The 18,713-nt window shown below is 37.9% G+C and overlaps 2 protein-coding genes across 9 annotated transcripts in view; one reads left to right on the forward strand and one right to left on the reverse strand.

The window, feature by feature from the left end:
* The window catches only part of CCNT2 (cyclin T2), a 26,046-nt gene extending 24,237 nt beyond the window's left edge, over positions 1–1,809 (forward strand). For all 8 annotated transcript variants that reach the window (XM_080399651.1, XM_080399652.1, XM_080399656.1 and 5 more), the window contains one exon: positions 1–1,809. This exon is cut by the window's left edge. The gene's annotated coding sequence lies outside the window, so the exon portion shown is untranslated.
* Positions 1,810–5,171: 3,362 nt separating this feature from the next.
* On the reverse strand, positions 5,172–18,656 carry MAP3K19 (mitogen-activated protein kinase kinase kinase 19). The gene is given in 12 exon segments (XM_080399625.1): positions 5,172–5,926; positions 7,669–7,889; positions 7,893–8,360; positions 8,577–8,726; positions 9,903–9,998; positions 10,000–11,595; positions 11,599–11,880; positions 11,882–12,319; positions 14,550–14,593; positions 15,224–15,254; positions 15,256–15,466; positions 16,285–18,656. Coding segments are annotated over 12 exon segments (3,684 nt in total). The 5' UTR covers positions 16,329–18,656; the 3' UTR covers positions 5,172–5,823.
* Positions 18,657–18,713: the final 57 nt, after the last annotated feature.

Below are 18,713 nucleotides of genomic sequence, written 5' to 3' on the forward strand. Positions count from 1 at the left end.
GGAAGAAATGACAGGTGTGAATGTCCTTGTTTTTTTCAAAGCCAATACTACAGCTCAGTCGGCTGGCTAGCAGCGAACTGGCTGTCTGGGTTGTTACTCAAAACTATTCATAAGCTATGAAGTACCTCAACACGAACTCAGTATGTAGTAGCAACGGCCGGTTTTCAGTGACTTCTCTTAACTTGGAAGTGACCACGATGTGAAGTAAACTTTTGCTAAGCCACCTCATTCCCTTAGTGCTCGTGTCATTCTGTAAGTCTCAGATGTCACAGCTGGAGCTTTGCCCTTTCAGTTAACATCACTCACGTGTGCTTTAAACGATAAAACTGTTCAATATCTACTCGGTCGGTAGTTGCTGTATTATGTAACTACAGGTATATCAATTACTATGTAATACTCTGTTTCCAGTAATGCAAACGCTTGTAATTACTTGAATAAGTTTTATTTGAACTATGGATACTTTTTTTACACTTAAGGAATATTTAAATGGAAACCTGATCGCATTTTCTGCTAATCTTGGCTTAAATCTTGGCCCGTGTACAAAACCCAAAGCTGTCTTATCCCTACCAACGTGGTTATTTTTCTACATTTGGAATGTAACTTCTTGTTACGTAACTTCTGCATTGTTGAGTATTTTCTCTCCTTTTATAGGCCGTTCCCTTTCCATCTCAGCGCTACTTTTGTGTCTGATTTTTATTAAATGTAATCCGTGTTACATACTGTCCTAAACTATAGTATGGGTAGACGGATGAAATAGCAGTGAATTGTCTTTATTTTTCTTTGAAGCACTACAGTACTTTCTTTTTGAGTCTGTTTTAAATAGTTGTGCCATGAAATGCGTCTTATACAGCCACTCTGGATAAGCAATATATTGTACTGTAAATATAGCAATTGCTGTCGTAACTTGGCGTTACAATGTCTGGATGGTAACTAGTGCCTGTCTAATCTAAATTGGAAAAGAGCGTAGGCCTTCATCCTAAGGTGCTGTTTCAAAAGAAATATTTCCTGTTTTGATTCTGGGAAATTGTGAAATACCATGGATAAAATGTTGCTATGCTACATTGAGATCCAAACTGATATTTTTTTTTGTTTCTCTGTAAAGGATGTCCATAAAACTCATTGGGTTTGGTTTTCAATGTGATTGTAAATATGTGAAATTGTATGTGTCTTTGTGTCTGTGCTAGTAGGGGCTGAGAGGGAGGGAGAGGATATGCAACAAGATGCCACTAGTTTTCCCTGACTGAAACCCACTGCAAATTAGTGTGTGAATTTCAGCCTGGCTGAGGTGTTAGAAATAAATGAAAATTAATAGAATCGGCATCGGCCTCACAAGTGAATGACTGAATAAATGCAATAAAAGGCTAATAGGCAACACTATTACTCTGTTCATCACTTTGATTACAGACTTTTTTGTTATAAATTTGAGTACGTGCATTCTGTAATTTGTAAAATGACACCGTAGTGGAGACCTTGCTACATCACTATTAAAAATCTTCCCTTTTTGTGAGATATGAGGTTTGTAGAATAGAGAGATTCTTTCGTATGTTGAATCTTAATCTGTCGCTAATGGTGGGAGTGCTGAAGTAATGTATCTCACTGTGATCTGGTACTTCGGTATTTGCATAAAATGGCAGTTCTGTATATTCTTTTGGCTAACTGTAAATATAAATGTTTCATATTAGCATAGTTGAATTTTTGAGGTACAGCCGTTTGTGTGAGATTAGAAAAAACAACTTTATTTCTAAGAACTTGTAAAGAAAAAGTATTTTCAATAAAATTCCCTACCTCACCTCTATTGTGCAGAAATTATCCCATTTTGCTACGTTTAATTTTCCAATTCATTTGTAAACACCAAGAAGATCCCTTTTCAGTTATTGGTAAAACATTGCTGGCTTTTATCAAATCAGTTAAGTAGTGGAATGCTTGGAAGTCTCAAGTCTAATATGTTTACTTTGCTTCCTTTACGTTATTACAGTGATCAGGCATATGATACCTGAAAAGCAAATTCTAGATGTTTTATGCCATCTTAAGCTGCACCCGAACTCCACCCTGGGGTTGGGAGCTTGCACCCTTGTAATTTTGTTGTGTAGTGTCTGGCCATGCTTGATGATTTAATTTTCAAATTTTAATTTTTTTTTTTTTAGCAGTGGGAAGTGTGGGGGGAAGGGGTGAGGGGGTGGGTGACAAGAGCATGCCAAGGATCTCTGTGAGACCTTAGGAGGAAAGGTTCCCAATCCTTGGTTTGCAGTGAAGAGGATTGAGCAAACACTTGTTTGCTTTCTTTAATTGGGATGTAAATGCACATTCCCATAATCTGGTCTAAAAATAAATGTCTTAAAAGACTTGGAAGGTATGACAAACTGAACTAGCCAATTAATTTCTCCTTTCCCTGAAATGCTTAACTCCTTATACCTTAAAAAAAAAATGTAATTAATGCCAGGAGTGTGGTGTCACATTGCTATTGGAAATGACTGTGGATTTCCAAAACCCAAATCAAGTTTTTTAACCTTAAATTTCAGTACTTCGGTTTGATTCCTCTGTATCCCTGTACTTAAAATGACACTATTTTTCTTACCATAGTTCAAAGATTGTGGGTTTTGTCAACATCTGTAAAATGCACTTTCTGAAGCTGTCTCATGGTGCAGGTCCCATGGGAGGTGGAAAGTAGGAGGAAAAGGTACTCCGCTGTGCGTACTGGAAGCCTTTCCTCAGGAGTACTCTTGGGTTTTTTCACTCATTTACAAGAACCAGAGTTTTGACAGGAGGGTTGTAGAAAATGAACCCGTTCTGACTGAACTTTGAGAAAAAGCACTGATTTTGAACCCAAATAATCTCAAAAGACTGGGGTTTATGTCTGCTTCCTTGAGAAGGAAGGTTGATGCATGTGTTTTGAGATGCAAATTTTTGTGTCCTATTGCTGATGGTGGTTTCAAGACCAGTGTAAAATAGCTGGGTTGGCATGCCTGTGAACCCTCCCTTTTCCAGAGATTTGAGCAATAACTCCAAGCTTTAAATACTACCTAGTGTTTCTTTTACGCAGTATCCCCTCCAATAATAAAAGGACAGTGTTCAGGTTCTTAAATTTAAGCTCCAAATCTTGAGGAAACTTGGAATCAGCAAAGTGGTCACACCTACTACTTGGCAGCCTGCATGCTTTGTAACAGGTTCTTTCACGGTCTTCAAAATGAAGACTATACTCTTTAAAATAGTAAGGCTTGCTCTGCTCAAATACTATAAATAATTAAGCAAGCATGACCCTCCTGCGTGAGTCACTTCTCATTGAAAACCAAGGTTTTTAAGGTTTCTCACCCTTTCCCCTTATTACATTAGATACCTTATTACAGGTGTCTGAATTATCTGGATTCTGATGTGAAAACCTGTGGTCCCATCAAGAAATATGCAAAGTTAGACTTGTTTATGGAATGTTCCATTAGACAGCCGAGTGACCCAAGGCACCCTAAACCCACGTACTACTTGGTGTAGCTGTGCTGAGCACAGGGCTGGGATGCAGTTGCACAGGGTTAAGCTGAAATACCCTTGTTTCAAGTGCTGGCCTTAAACAACCACCTCCTTCTCCAAGTCTGGTTAAACAAAAGCAAAAACATGCTTTCGCAGTTTGATGAAAAACTCAGGTTAACAAGTTTTACAAACCTTTAAGTTGAAGACTAACTTTAGTTTAATTAGCTGGATTAAACATTAAATTGAAATTGCAAATAACCAGTAACCTTAATAGCGGAGAACTCAGACTTTAACAAAAGATGTTAGTTTCGCTTACAAGGTGTGCATAAGGGGGGGTGTTGTAATTCTGACTTTTTTTAGTGAACTGTATCCTAGAGCATTCCCATTCTTTCCCTGCTTATGACCATCATCTCAGTTTCATTTCATGCTAAATAAAACCTCATATTTACTTTGCAGCTTTGTTGGAGACACTACCTTAATCTGAGAAGAATTAATACACACCATGGAATTATGTGCATCCCACTTGAGTTCATATACCAGGGCTCCTACCTTTATTCTGCAAGATATTTTAGTGTGAAGATACTTTAACGTGAAATTGCCATGGATTTTTGGCACGAGGACCAACTGGTATTCCTCAAATTGGGACTGTTAACTGTTTGAACTTTGAAGATTACTGTGATGTTAGGATTTCTCTTATACTGGCATAACGGTCTGTCATTGTTATGTGACATTATACCTACAGAAACTATTAATAAAGAACTTCGCTAGAAGTACTGATTTCTCTTTGCTTTTATACAGTTTAGACCAACTCTCTGAAGTCAGGCTACTGGAATAACATCAAGTTTGAAAGCTATTTAAGTAACAAAAACGTTTAGCACTCTGGGGAAAGTTGATTTTATATAAAATTTAGAATTTACTTCTTTCCCTTTTGTAAAACTTATTTTCACGTTACCGCTGGCACTGAAATCGGGGTCTCTGCATTCTTGAGAGCTCAGCCCTTGGCTGTTGTAGGGTTGACTTTTACTGCATCTTCTGGCGCCCAGGTCCTAACAAAGGCACAAGGTTCACTGCATTCTGATATCATGAAACCAATTTTTTGATTTCTACAGTGGCTCATTCCCCTGAAATTTTAAAATTTAAAAAATACTTGGGAAGAAGCCTTACAGAAAGAGGACAATCTAAATATTAATACCTGATTTTTTTTTTTGCTTTATTAATATATAATAATCTTCAAATTTTATTTCATTTTGTGCAGTTAGCTGTAGCTAGTTAACTAAATAAAAATTGTTTTCACAGTGCAGATGGAGACTGTTGCATGTAATCTAATTACATAGTGCTCACTCAGGTGTTCCTCAGAACAGTTGAAGTTTCAGAATCAAATTTGCTGTTCTATTTCAGATGAAGGATATTGAAAAAGAGCAGTAGATTGTCCAATGATTCAAACACTATTTTACAGCCTTTGTGAGCAAGAGAAAGGTAACAGTCCTATGCTTTTGCTGCTCTGTATCAGCAAACAGAAGGGTGAGTATTACGACACATCACTGAACACAGAAAATACGCCACTCCATGATGAGAGAGTAGGTTCAGGGGAAATTGTATTGATGTGTATCAATAGCTAACAGGGGCAGTATGGAAGACAAAGCTGGACTCTTCAGTGTCACCAATGACAGGACAAGAGGCAATGGGCACAACCGGACATACAAGACAGTCTGTTCAAACATAAAAATGTTTTTTATTAGGAGGGCGGATGAAGACTGGCACATGTTGCTTAGAGAGGCTGTGGAGTCTCCATCCTTGGTGGTACTCAAAGCCAGCAGGACAAGGGCCTGAGCACCCTGCTTCAGTCAGCCCTGCTCTGAGCAGTGGGATTGGACTAGAGCATCTCCAGAGGCCCATTCTCAGCCATTCTGTGACCTGAAACTGTCCATAAAATGCACTACTTTGTTGGGGAAAAGACAGTCACCAAGTTCAGATTCATAATTCTAGCCAGACTAGGAAAAGATCTTGATGTAAGCTTAATAAAGATGCACACATGTACACCTGGGTTTCTCTCGTTCTGATCACTGCAGTATCTTGTAGCCATACAGTACCTCAGTAACAAGGGGCTGATATATGCATGCAAAAATGAGTTGAGTTTTTCCACCAGCTAAAAATTAAAGGGCCCATCTAGCTAAACAAAAGCTTCAGTATGTTTTATGCTGATACAGTTCTATGGTTTGGGGTTCCTGTGAGATTGTCACAGGCACACTTAACGACTTATCTACAAGTCTGAGTAGCACTTCCCGCAGAGCTTTCAGCACCTGCAATACTTTCTGCCAGCAGCATACATTCCATAGGTTTTCACAGACAAATTGGCATTCCAATTTACCTCACCTGCACATACTGGTGATGGCGATGTGTGCTTTCTTCTCTTACAGTCTCAGCAAATACAACAAAACATGGCCCCATGTTCGCAGTGAAGGAATGCCTGCTCCAGTGAGCACAGACATTGCAAAAGATGTTACTTAAATCATACTGCCATCTTAATAATAAACCCTTTGTACACAATTGCTCTCTAGTAATTTCTGCTGCCACTTTTAAGTCCAGTTCCTTCTGATCTTTTTCCACAAACGTAAAATTTTTATATGGATACTCATTTGGCAAGAGTTTTGAAAAATTCACTGGCTTCCTTTCACAAAGGGATGGTCCAGCGACTGCAGAGCAGAAGGGCATTCATGTTGATCTCTGCATTGAGGGTTTGAAAAGTCAGTACATAAAATGAATATGCATGCCTGTGATGTAATTGTTTGTAAAATCTAAATGCAAAATTAACCTTTTTTTTCTCATTCTCTAGTCATTACTCATTTTTAGTGCTTTTTTTTAATAAAGCCGGTAGAAAGGAAGGCAGGATTTATGTGAAGGGACTGTTGGAATTTATGAAATATAAAAATGAAATATTATTATTACAGAAATCATTCTATGTTGCTTTAAATTCCTTGCAAAACTTTGAATAATTCTGCTAATGCGGTTGTTTCAGGTGTACCAAAAATGCACTTAAGGAGGGTGATAATTACTTGTTTATCAGTATGACAGGCTGTTCTGTCATCTCCAATCAAAGTCATGCATGTTAAGGAGCCCATATGGAATTACGTACTGTAATTACAATACTGGCTTGCTAGAGTCAAGTGCTTCAGGCTTTTTCAGCCCTCGATTTGGAAACAAAAAACAGGGGAAGGAGTCAAGGACGCTGATTTCTTAAATAATAAATGAATGGGGAAGATGGGACAAGGAACATGCTGAGATCATACCGTAAAACTTTGCTGACACAGGTGCATCCTGACTTTTGAAAAGTGAAATGCTTTATTTGAAAAGTTTAATGCTTTATATCTGTATGTTTCCTTCTACCTTTTAAACACTCTTCTCCCTGAAACAAAGTACACAGGATGTCGCTATATACAGTCCACAATTTTTCTGGCTATTGTTATATGGTCCACTGGAACCGTAACCATACCATAACAATTCTAATCCAAGGATGAGAAATCAAGTTTCGTGCCTCTGAGAACATGGCCATACCCACTAAATAACATGTTTCTCTCTAGTGCTCAGATCTGGTGTTTAGAGATATGTAAAAGGCTGCTAATAATTTTATGAAGTCTACCCACAGAGGTCAGGAACTGAACTCTTGAAATCAATAGTACATTTAAACATCTGGGACAAAGCTGATATTTAAAATAAAACAAGCACCAGAAAAATAATTCTTATAATGGGTGAATGCTAATTTTGGGCTTTTTATACACAGAACTTTATGTTTCAAATAAGTATGTATTTCCTGGATTGGCAGTGATAAGAGATTGGTTTACTGCAGAAGATAAGAATTAAGTGAAAGCTCTTTCATTCAGAATATCATCCTCAAAACAACCTGCCTGACATAGGCCAGACTCAGCCAATGTGATATTGGAACAGCAAGGCACAGCAAAGAAATTTATCAAGCATTTTGTCTAAAACTCAGTAAGGCCTACAAAATATAATTTGTGAGGAGTTTCTTTATACCATTATAGAGAGTAAGGTTCTTTTATATATACTATTATTTTTCCTGAGATGTTGAAAAACCTATGCATTTACAATAGTCACATGTACCATGTAAGAGATAACCTAAGCTTCCATCAGCAATCTCTGTGATACAAACTATCTGCATTTTTCCTTTCATTTTTCAGTTAAAAATCGACATACCTGGTTAAGCATGCATGCACAAAATCCACTGCAGTGCTGGAGAATCGATCAGGTAGGGAAGGCATCAGTCCTCTGTGGGCCCCAATACAGAACATGGCTGCTATCCCATCCATGGAAGCCAGCAGCGGTTTTCCTGTTGCCATCTCAAATGCGGTGCAGCCAACGCTCCAGATGTCTGATTTTCTTCCATATCCAGATTCATTTATAAGTTCTGGTGCCATCTAGTATGGAGTCCCATGCACAGACTTGAGCATCTCGCTCTGCGTGCCACTGAGGCTTACCCAAGCTAAACGCCTGGCACAGCCGAAGTCTATTAGCTTTACTACACCATTTGGCATGAGCATAACATTATTGCCTTTGATATCTCTGTGTACCACACAATTGTCATGTAAATACACAACTCCTTGGAGGATTTGTTTTGTATATTTACAAAGGACAATTTCTGGCAATGGACCAAAGCTAATACTAGAAATTGAGCCACCAGGAACAAATTCCATGAAAATGCTTAAAATGTTGTCTTCCAGACAAGTTCCTAAATAAGTTACAATATTGACGTGCTTCAATGTCTCCAAAAGATTGACTTCCTCATGAAACTTCTGATACTCCTTTTTTGTAGTAAGTCGATCTGACGTATCCAAAACAACCTGGTTTACAGCTATTAATTGTCCCTGGCTTCTCAGACCACAGTATACCTACAATGAAACTAGCATTTATTAAAATGAAACACGAAATGAAACTGAGTGTTTACTTAGTTTGAATAGTGTCTTTGTGTTTGTTGTGTTTCATGTCTTGTTGCTTACTCCAAAATATTTAACTTACTTGTTGAATAGGACAACAGCGAGTTATAAGGTAAGATGTAGCTCAAAGATGACCAGCGCATCTCTTAACACATTCAGACATTAACTTACCGTGCCATAGGCTCCCTTTCCAAGGACTTCACCTCTTGTCCATGTGACAGGATCTTCGTTAGTTAAACTGCTTCCTGGTAATTCAGTAGATTCCTCAAAGTTTAGCAAGTCACTTTCTTCATCTGGTGCCAAAAAGGCTTCACTGTAACTCTGCTTGAAAGATGATGGTCGGTGTGGGGAGAAAGCAGGGAGGTAAAGAAAGGCTTCATATTAGCCTTACATTTTTTTATAAGGAGTAATTTTCACCTGCCATGACTCCTCTCACTCTCCCCCCTCATTACCCAGCTCATCAATACAATTATATACTGAGTAAGACTATGTAAATATTTTCAAGTATATATCACAACAGTGCATAAGCAGAAGATCATAGCATGGTGTCTTTTTCCATTAATAGGAAGACAGGCAGAAGGAACACTTAGAAGAGCAGGATATACATCTGCTTACTACTTTGTTTTCTCACATAGGTACAGTTTGCTAAGCTGAAGGGTGAATATGACTACCACTTTGCTCTAGATATGCAAGCCAAGTCTGATGAAAACAATTTGGATATGAATTCACATGAAGAAGAGACTATTTTAAAAATATGGTAGTAATTACTCCATCTAGGCATGGATCTCCCTAGGAGAAGTGAGAATGGAGGTGTAATTGGCACCTGTGTCTGCAGAAGTATAAGGAAGCGTATCAACATGTAGTGAAAGAAATTTCCTTATAAATTTGTAATTTAAATAGACAAAAGGCTAACAAGGCCAAGGAGAAGCAGTGCTGGTAGATAAGCACCTTAGTAGGTGAAGGTTCTTAACTGACTTGGGGACCAGAATCTAAGCCTTCTGAGCTTGAAGTTTTGATCAAACGTTAATTAAACAGACTTAAGTCTGTCTGATAAGCCAATACTCATAGTTCATACATAGAAAAATAACTGCTTGCACTCTGAGATTCAAGGAAACTGCCTTTTGGATATACAACAACCATTTGTAGTATCTTTTCATATTCCTTAGGTGTCAAGATCTTGAGAGCTTTTGTCTTGCCCCAGCACCTTTTTATACATGTTCTTCAGTTAACTTTTTCATTCACTATCTTTCTCGTTTTATCTTGACCCTTCATAAAAGCCTTGATGGCTGTTCCTGTCATGCTTTAGTACCGTTTGGCATGTGCCCTGACATGCAGCCTCTAACATGGGTATACTCAACCAAGCACTGGAAGAATCAGTGGGCAGCTGGCCCAAGGAAAGAAGACCTGATAATGAGCACATATCTCCTATCTTTCATCCAAACATGTATTGAAGCATCACTCAAAGCAGCTATCAAGTTAACAAGAAATTAATTTTACCTTCTCTAGAGAACTATTTACTATCACTCCATCTCCATTCATCATTTTTTCTTCTTCTTTAGTATGCATATTTTGCATTTTTGAACCTGTATTTTTTTGTTTCTGAAGAGCTGATGTCTTTTTCTTCAAGCACTAGCAATTCTTCAGCCAGACAACAAAGCAACTCATCAGTCACATCCTTATTATCTGCCCAGAACAACGTGTTTTGACTTGTCTGGAAACTGGGGCTTGTAACAATTCTTGTCTGAATCACTGAAGGCTGAGTCAATCCATTTGCCAAACCGCCGTTTTGAGGTGTGTAGGCCCAACTGTGATTTAATTTTATTGTAGGGAATTGACACATCGGTCTTTCTGAAAAGGGCAATGCTTCACATTTATTTATAGTCTTGAAGGAGACCTGGTCTGATTCCAGGCCTTTGCAGCCATCCATATCCACCTTGCACGGGGGTACACAAATGTTCTGGTCTGTTGTTAGACTGCTACTTAGAGCAACACCGTCTTTATCACTGAACTGCAGAAGATTCTGGCTACAGGTAGCAGTCCTTTGATGGTTGGATATATCCTGACTGCCTAAAGACTGCTCCAAAGAAACTTCTTTAATAATTGGTAAGTTTGAATTTGAAAAAATTTTATTTTGCCTAGTTGATTGTGAAAGCTTTTCCAAACACATAAGCTGATGATCTGTGTCTTCATGAAATGGTGTCATGCTCCTTGAAGTGTTTATTTGAAAATCTGAATCATAATTGATTACATGATCTTGATCTGTGTTGCTATCACTCAGCTTGGTACTTCCATCCTTTGTAGTTAAATTTTTCTGCTTTTGTTTAGTGCCAGATGTGGTCTTCTTTGGCTTAAAATATGTTCTTTTTTGAGTATTTCTTGTTTGGCTGCTCTCTCTCCCTTTACTGCAGGTAGATCTGCAGGTGCTAGCAGTGCATCTCCCAGATGGAACAGAACAAACATTTCTATAAAATCTGTTCTCATGTTGATCAAGCTCACACATATGGGAATAGACAGGTGTTCCAAACATTTCAGAAATACACAGGCCTCTGTCATTTGAATTTATTTTCTTGAACATGTCACTGTATTTCAGATCTACAAAATCTGAAGCAGACTGTGCATGTGGTAGAGAAAGTGGAGTAACAGGTTTCTTTAGGATACCTGAATTTTTGCAACTGCAGGAGAATCTTTGCTTTTTAAGTTTCTGAGCACTCCGAGCACAATGGTCTTTGTCTGCTTGAGGGGTTTTTTTTTGATGCTTCAGGCGAGTCTCAGATTCCACGTGTGGCAGTTCCAAAGATGGAAAAGTCTGACTCTTGACATTACATTTTGTGGAGGTCTCATCAGAAACAATTAAGTCTTCAGATATCTTTATCTTGCTACTCATTTTAGATTTTGATGAATATTTATTTTTATTCATCTTTATTTTACTTTGGTCATTTTCTTTGCAAGCAAGAATGTTGAAGCTCTGAGTAACATGGGGAGGCAGGCTACGAATTACACTCTTTTTTGTGACAGGTTGTCTAGCAATGTGTGGTTCCCTAGCTGGTTCTTGTTCAGAGAAAGTAACATGAACAACAGGTACAGGCTCACTTCGGTCTTTTGAAGTTGCTTCTGACATTGCTTCTTTTCCCATTTCAAATTCAGAAAGACAAACATTATTTTCTGTCTGTTTTCCAGAAGGATCTTGTACTTATACTCTGGGAATTACTGCAACTACAGAATTCTCCTTTAAGGCATGGTAGGCCTCTACCATTTCACTTTTACAAGAAGAATCTAAGTCATGACTGTCAAGCACCAAATTCGCACTCTCAGCATCTTCATGTGGTCTACAATCCAGTATCATCTCTGCAGCAGTTTCTTCTTCTAGACCAGCTCTACAGCAATTCTCTGCTCTTCTTTCCTTATTGCCAGCTCTCAAGGCATCTCTGTTTGACATTGTAAATGTTGTCTGAGCTGTAAATATTCCACAGTTTATTCAGAGCATTACTTGAGCTCAAGTAGGGATGACCATCATAGAAACCGGCTTGGGTCACTGAAAATTGGTTCTTCAACTGGTTGTTCATTTCAGCATGGGTAGCTACATCAGCTTCCCTCCATTTTAAATTGCTTGGAATGTCTTCTTTCTTGTTGCTAGGGTAGTTAAAATAGTTACTCACGCTGAAGTAGTATAAGTCTTTCACTGGAGTGAACTTGTCAGAAATAGTAGCCACAATCAGCTCTGACAACATTTCAGTGTGCCTTTTTAATAGATAGTCTAACTGATACTGATAAAATTTAGTAACTGGTTTTGTAGGCATAGAGTTCATAATATTCAAAATATTTCTGAAGTTGGTGCTTTCATTGACAATATTACCCTCTAGAGGAGTAAGATGAATTGTTCTTACAGGCTGAACTGTCACTGGTGGCAAATGAAACTGTAATTTCCATGAAAAGCATTAATAATGTGCTACATAACAGATACAGCTAAAATCTAATCACTGAGAAACAAGTGGACTAAGAAAAAAGATCAGAAAAGGATTACTTTTGTATACATTCCCATATTTAACCTAATATGAAGTGCAATATCAACCCCCTGAGGAAATACATGAATTTTCTCACACCAGTACATAAATTTTCTCACTTCTAGAATTATTTCTTAAGACAGAAAGTGGGATCTTTTGCTACAAGCCATAAGTCATTCTCCATGATTTAAAAATAAAAAGCTTTTTCCACACATACAAATCATCTGCTGTCAGTTATTAACGATGTCTTATGTCACATAGCATGTTTGCTGCAGAAATTCAAAGCCTGGTCAGTGGCTTCATGTGCCAAAGTTTCTTTCTTGCTGTGCACTCTCACCGAGTGAGAGCACCGCTCTTATGCTCGTATTTAAAGTCCTTTTATGTAACTCTCCAAAATGTGCTGACACAAGTAATTATATTCTGAACGGAACTACACCTCATGTAAGCAATTTTTAAAAAGTAAATGCTAGACTGTTATAACAGAATGCTATTTTATCCATGGAGACAGTAATCCTTACAAATTACTTATAGGTTTTAAAAGACATTATTATAAATCTAAACATATAGATCTTCCATATGATTAGTGTAGTCTTATAATATTCCCTAAACCATGTTACATGGGCCACAGATTCAGCTCACAGAGTTTTACATACATTGGAAGACAGCACAGTCTGCACTTCACTTTCAGTGAAGTTACATGGATAGCTACCCAAAGACCGTTTTCATATGGCAGTTAACACACAAGTCTGTTGTGTGTGGGATGTATTTTATTATTCCTCCCTCTCTCCTTCTCTTCCCATCCCATTAGTTGAAAGGTACCGTGTATCTTTGAAAAAGTACAGATCTAAGATTTTGAGTACTTTGCTGTGATTATTCAGATGAACAGTGAGAATAATTTTCTGAAAATAAAATTTCTGTTCTTTATTTTATACGAAATAGAGAAAAAAAACACTTGAATATGCTGTATATTCTTATGCAAATTAATGCAATAGGAATAATCATACAGTCATATGCTCTGAGTACTCATTTGCATGTCTATATTCAACATCAGTTTGCAATCTGCAGAAAATTTTTGTTTGCATTCCAAAGGCTAACTGAGGTTTGAATGTGCCAGGAAAAGCAATGCGTGCTTGTGTGAAATTTACAGTTCTGAAGGCTTTGTCTAGTCTGCATGGCATTAATATGAATGCTCAGTTTATCCCAAATGACATGCCCCTAGAAATCATCAGAGCCTAAGACATGAAAGCAAGCTGTATTTAATCACACTGAGGTCAGCTAAATTATTTTTCTTAAACATTTCCTTCCATTTGAAATGTTTTTTCCATAGCCCTTTTTATGGTATTCTGTGAGAACTTGCTATTACTTCTATACTTTTTTTTTTCCTGTGAATGCTGTTGTATTCTGTAGTCGTTCACTAAAGTATACAGCTGATTCAATGACTCAAGCCTTTGTACAAAGGGATATTAATTAATATCCATAAAGACCAAACTCTCTTTTTTCTAATATAGTATCTTTGATCTTTTATAACTTCTATGGCTCATGTGGTGTGAAGCACTAATCCACCAAAAATTGCTAGCTTGTTTGTAAGTACAGAAGTTTTGTACTGTTTACACTTCCCAAAAAATTTCATGTCAAATATGTTAAATCCAAAGACCTTAATTTTTATTTGCTAACACAATAAATTTCTGCAATCATCTTAATATCAAGACTGTTCTTCAATTCATCTTCAATTTGAAATTGCCACTCCTTACAAGAAAATGGTTTGTTTTTTTTAAATTTGGCAAAAGTAGACATTTAACAGGTTTAACATATAGGATGCGCATACTTTAAACAAACTTACATGCTTTTATTTTAAAAGGGTTTGTATCTTTTTGAACTTCCAACTCTCTACCCCCAAAAATCCCTGATGTAACACCTTTTTGACAAATCTCGTTGATATACATCTAAAGATTTGTTGGCACAGATATACACACACACATATATTTATATAAAAAATATATGTAAAAATACTTCATGTTCATCCAAAAAAATGATGACTAAGCAGAGAAATATACCTACGCTTCTTCTGTATTTCTATTTTTAAGGTTTTGAAGGCATATAATACTTTTAACCGTGTTCAGTTTTATACATAATAGCATCTTACCTCAGATCTCTTGTTGCTGGTTTTTAGCATTGTTGTATTTAACCCTTAAAAATCAAAACAAATGCAATGTCAATTTGATATTCTTAAACAGGCTACAATTTTAATTTATAAATGAATTTTAAACTGTGGGATTCTGGGGAACAAGAATCTGTCCAATGTGTGGTTGCAGGACTATGCTATAAATCTGCTATGCAGGGGAAAGTTTTAAGTTGAAATTTAATTGTGATTCTGAACTTTACAATTCCATTTTCTATAGAAAACTATAAAATACGATAATTTAAAAATATTTTTTTACTCTAATAATTTAAGAAATATTTCTCCTCAATTTCAGACGTCTGCTAACTTCAATATATGGCTTATTAATATTGCCAATATGAGGAAAACAGTGAAAGAGATGCCATCATGGCCCCACTCCAGCTACAGAGAATTACACTTTACATCTTGTGGGCTCAGCTCCATTATACAGAGTAACAGGAACGGTGAAGTCCATCATTGCTTCTCTTCACACACATAATTAAAAAAGAGGGTCAACATGGCTGGTCTACTTTATGCAAAGAAGTCAAGCAGGCATAATGACAACTTAAAGGTTAAAGAAAAAGGACTCCTCAGGCTTTCCCATCTAGTTTGATAAGCAATATATAACTATTTAAAAGTTGTGACTTTTAAAATTGAACTTTGTTGTATTTGTGCTTTTATTATCTGGAAAAGCATCTAAATCCATACATGATTTTGAAATGTTAGATTCTGGGCATAAGGCCTGTAGCAGAAAGCTGAAGTCAAAGCCACACCCTACATTCTCTTTCTTCAGGAAGAAGAGTAAAGAAGTGTGATGTCTCATCTGCAATGCTAACCGGTTTTTACTTGGAAAGCATGCTACTTGTTGATCTGGCCATGGTCTGAATGTTGGTGCTGTTTGGCTAAAAGGCAAACCCAAAAAACCAAAATACAGTGTGAAAATATGTGGAAGGAGCCTGCTCAATTCAAATAATCATACGACTAGAGAATAATGTGAACAAGAAGTTTGTAAGATCCAGGAATGCCAAAGTATGTTTTCCTCCTTCATCCATCTGGGAAGTTGTGGCTCTCCTTGGAAGAATCTGATTGTGATGCCAAAGGTTGAGTACACGTGACAATGAATGACAAGCAATGTAAACCAAGCAACAATAGGAATGGAAAAACATATTGTCCACCTTCTCCTTCTTGACAAAAACTGATTGCTTCCAGTATGTATTTTTTTATGAACCATCAGGAAAGCACGTCAGAAGAATTCTGAGGACCAGATGTGCATTTGTTATTTAGAAAATACACTATGGCCTGCCTAAAAGAATAGCAGCTATGTGGCCAAGCCTCGGATTTCTGCCACCTGGCTTCTGAAGAATGAAAAATCCAAATATGGACAAAGATAAATACTGTGACTGAAAAGAGGTACAGAGTCTAAATTAATCTCAAAGCTCTATGCAAGAAACCTGTCTGTTTTTAATAAGTCAAGAGCTGATGTAAAACCATATACCATATGTTTTTTCACATTGTACCAAATAATTTGTTCATCTAGTGCAATATCCTGTCTCCAGCAATGGCCAACAGTTGATGCTGGGAAGACAGAAACACTACACAATGTATATAGCTGTATATAATGTCTGGCATTAAGGAAATCTTTTCTTACTACCAGACTACTACCTGTTTTGTCACTGGTTTTGCATACCCAACTGCAAATTAAAATAGTAATAGTATTCACCTGTTTTTAACTAGAGCTTTGTATGACTGATGCATTTCTTTCATTATGTTATCTTCATTCTGAAGAGTAACAACACTTCCATGACCTGCAACAATACATTAGTATTTGCATAAAAGCGGTATGATTCACTGACCAGTAACACAATGCAAATGCAGTTATTTTTGGACATTAATAATATCAGTATGAAGAAATACAGAAAGTAACTATCAGGAAAAAAGAACGTGTTTAATTTGTCTAAGACACCTATACATACTTCCTGTTATAATTTTTGGAAATGTGAATGCATAAATCCAAATAATTTTTAGTTATTTAGGTAAGCGTATGGATTCAAGGTCCTATAAAGCAAAAAACATCTAGAAAAATTACAGTTACAGCTCCTATTTCAGTAGAACACAAGAATACAAAAAAAAATAAGAACACAGAATGTAAAAAAAAATATTGACAGAAACTCTACCAAAGGAGAGCATTTAAAAATAGGAAAGCTATTAAAACCAAAACAAATCTCAGGGCTTTTCAAAGGCGGAAAATAACTCTAAATTTGGCTACATTTTTTTTTTTTTTTGTGGTTGCTTGGTTTAGGCAAGTAGCCAAGTTTCATGTTAACATTGCCCTTTTTCTTCTTCAGATTCCACATGTTACAATTTATACGTATAAACTTTGGCTAGACTGCCTTCTTCGCTTCTCTTATTTTGGTGGTTGTCAGACATACTGTCCTTAAATGTATTATGATCTGGAAACCTGAAAAAAATGTTGCGTTAATTGATTTACAATTCACATGTACAAAGCAGAATTTCATATTTCATAAGTGAAACAAAAGCAACACTTTTAAAGTACTTGAAATTATTAAAAATGTTATGGTTTAACTTAACATCCAGTGCCCTGTCCTGTAAATACACAGAACCAAACAGTCCAGACACAGTTTTTATTGCTAAAAACTCAACCTATGCTATGTTGAAGAAGACATGAAAGCTGTCAGTATTGTTTTACTGTTGGGCCAGAAAGCCAACACTTCACATTTGGGAGACAATTGCATTTTTAACATATTATTAAGAAACCAAATCTGAATGAAATGTATATCTTTCTCTACTTGGTCAAAACTCTCTCTCAGCAAAAGATGGACAACATCCAAAATATTCTGAGCACAGGATAGCTTGTACACTGCAGCCTCAACAAATCTCTTTGATAGCTTATTCCAAAGAAATGTGAAGTTAACTGGAATCTTCCTATAAATTCAGAGCAGTCTGTAATTTACTTTGTAAGTAATTTTAAAGTATTTTGAGAAGCAATTGTCCCATAATACAGTCTAGTTTTAAACGTATGCTCAAAACTTAGCTGGGCATGGCGTTTTTCTCTACAGAGCCAGTATGTCCAGACTGAGTTAACTGAAGACGTTAACAAAAATCTCAGTGGCATCAACAAGGTATAAATTTCATGTTTTAATCTCAAGACCTATTATAAATTTATATGATGCCACTCTTACCTGGCGCTTCAGCAGCGAGGTATGAAAGAGGCACAGCAACCCAAAGAGCATTTTTAGCTCAGAGCTGTTTTCCTTTGCTGGACAGCAAAGAATCCAAACAGCAATTACCTATTTTTGATTCTATTTTCGGCACGGTTTCCTGACTGCGGAGCAGTAGCGCTGGTTCCTGGGGCAGGCTCCCCCGGCAGCTCCGGCTACACGAGGCTGCTGAGTTTACATCACGCTGCCGAGGCAACCCCCACCCGGGGGGGCAGTTTGCTCGGCGGGTTTAACTCACGGAGCCGTGGTGACCGACGAGAGCAAACACAGCTCAACCGAGCCGCGTTTAAGCTTTAATCACAAGACGGTTCCCCCAGCACCGAAAGCAAAGCGTTATTCCTCTCTTCTGTTTACCTCCAGTCATGCTTTTAGTATCTTATCTATTTCTATGTCCTTTTAACTTTGCATTCAGCTGACATTGCCCTCACTTCAACGCTCCCCGTTACTCGTGAATAGTTTTTCATCTCCTTTCTGGCAGCCTTAAGCAGCAGACACCACTTTTTTTTTTTTTTTTTTTTCTGTCAGTAGCAGGCTTAATACGGGAGGGACGCTGGGGCTGAAGCGGAGCTGTCCGGGTGTTGAAGGGCACGGGTGTGCTGGATGCCGGCAGCCCCGGGGCGCCGTTCGGCGGGAGGGCCGCCGGCTGCCTTGTTTTAGGGTCCCCGGGCCTGGGGGACACCCCAGCTCCCGCCGGGCACCGCCGGGCTAATGGTGACCGCAGCCAGGCCCCGGTACCCCAGGCGCACGGCGGACCAGGCGGTACGGCACTCCGTTTACCCTCTCGGGCTATCCCTGACAGGAGCAGCCCCCGCCTCAGCTTCACCGCGCCGTGAGGTGACCGCCCCAGCGGGAGCCTCCTCGGCGGCGCCCGTGAGGCCCTCCAGCCAGCCGCCAGCGCGGGGGGCCGCTC

Source organism: Falco punctatus (assembly GCF_963210335.1).
Source record: "Falco punctatus genome assembly, chromosome: 8".
Taxonomy (NCBI): Eukaryota; Metazoa; Chordata; class Aves; order Falconiformes; family Falconidae; genus Falco; species Falco punctatus.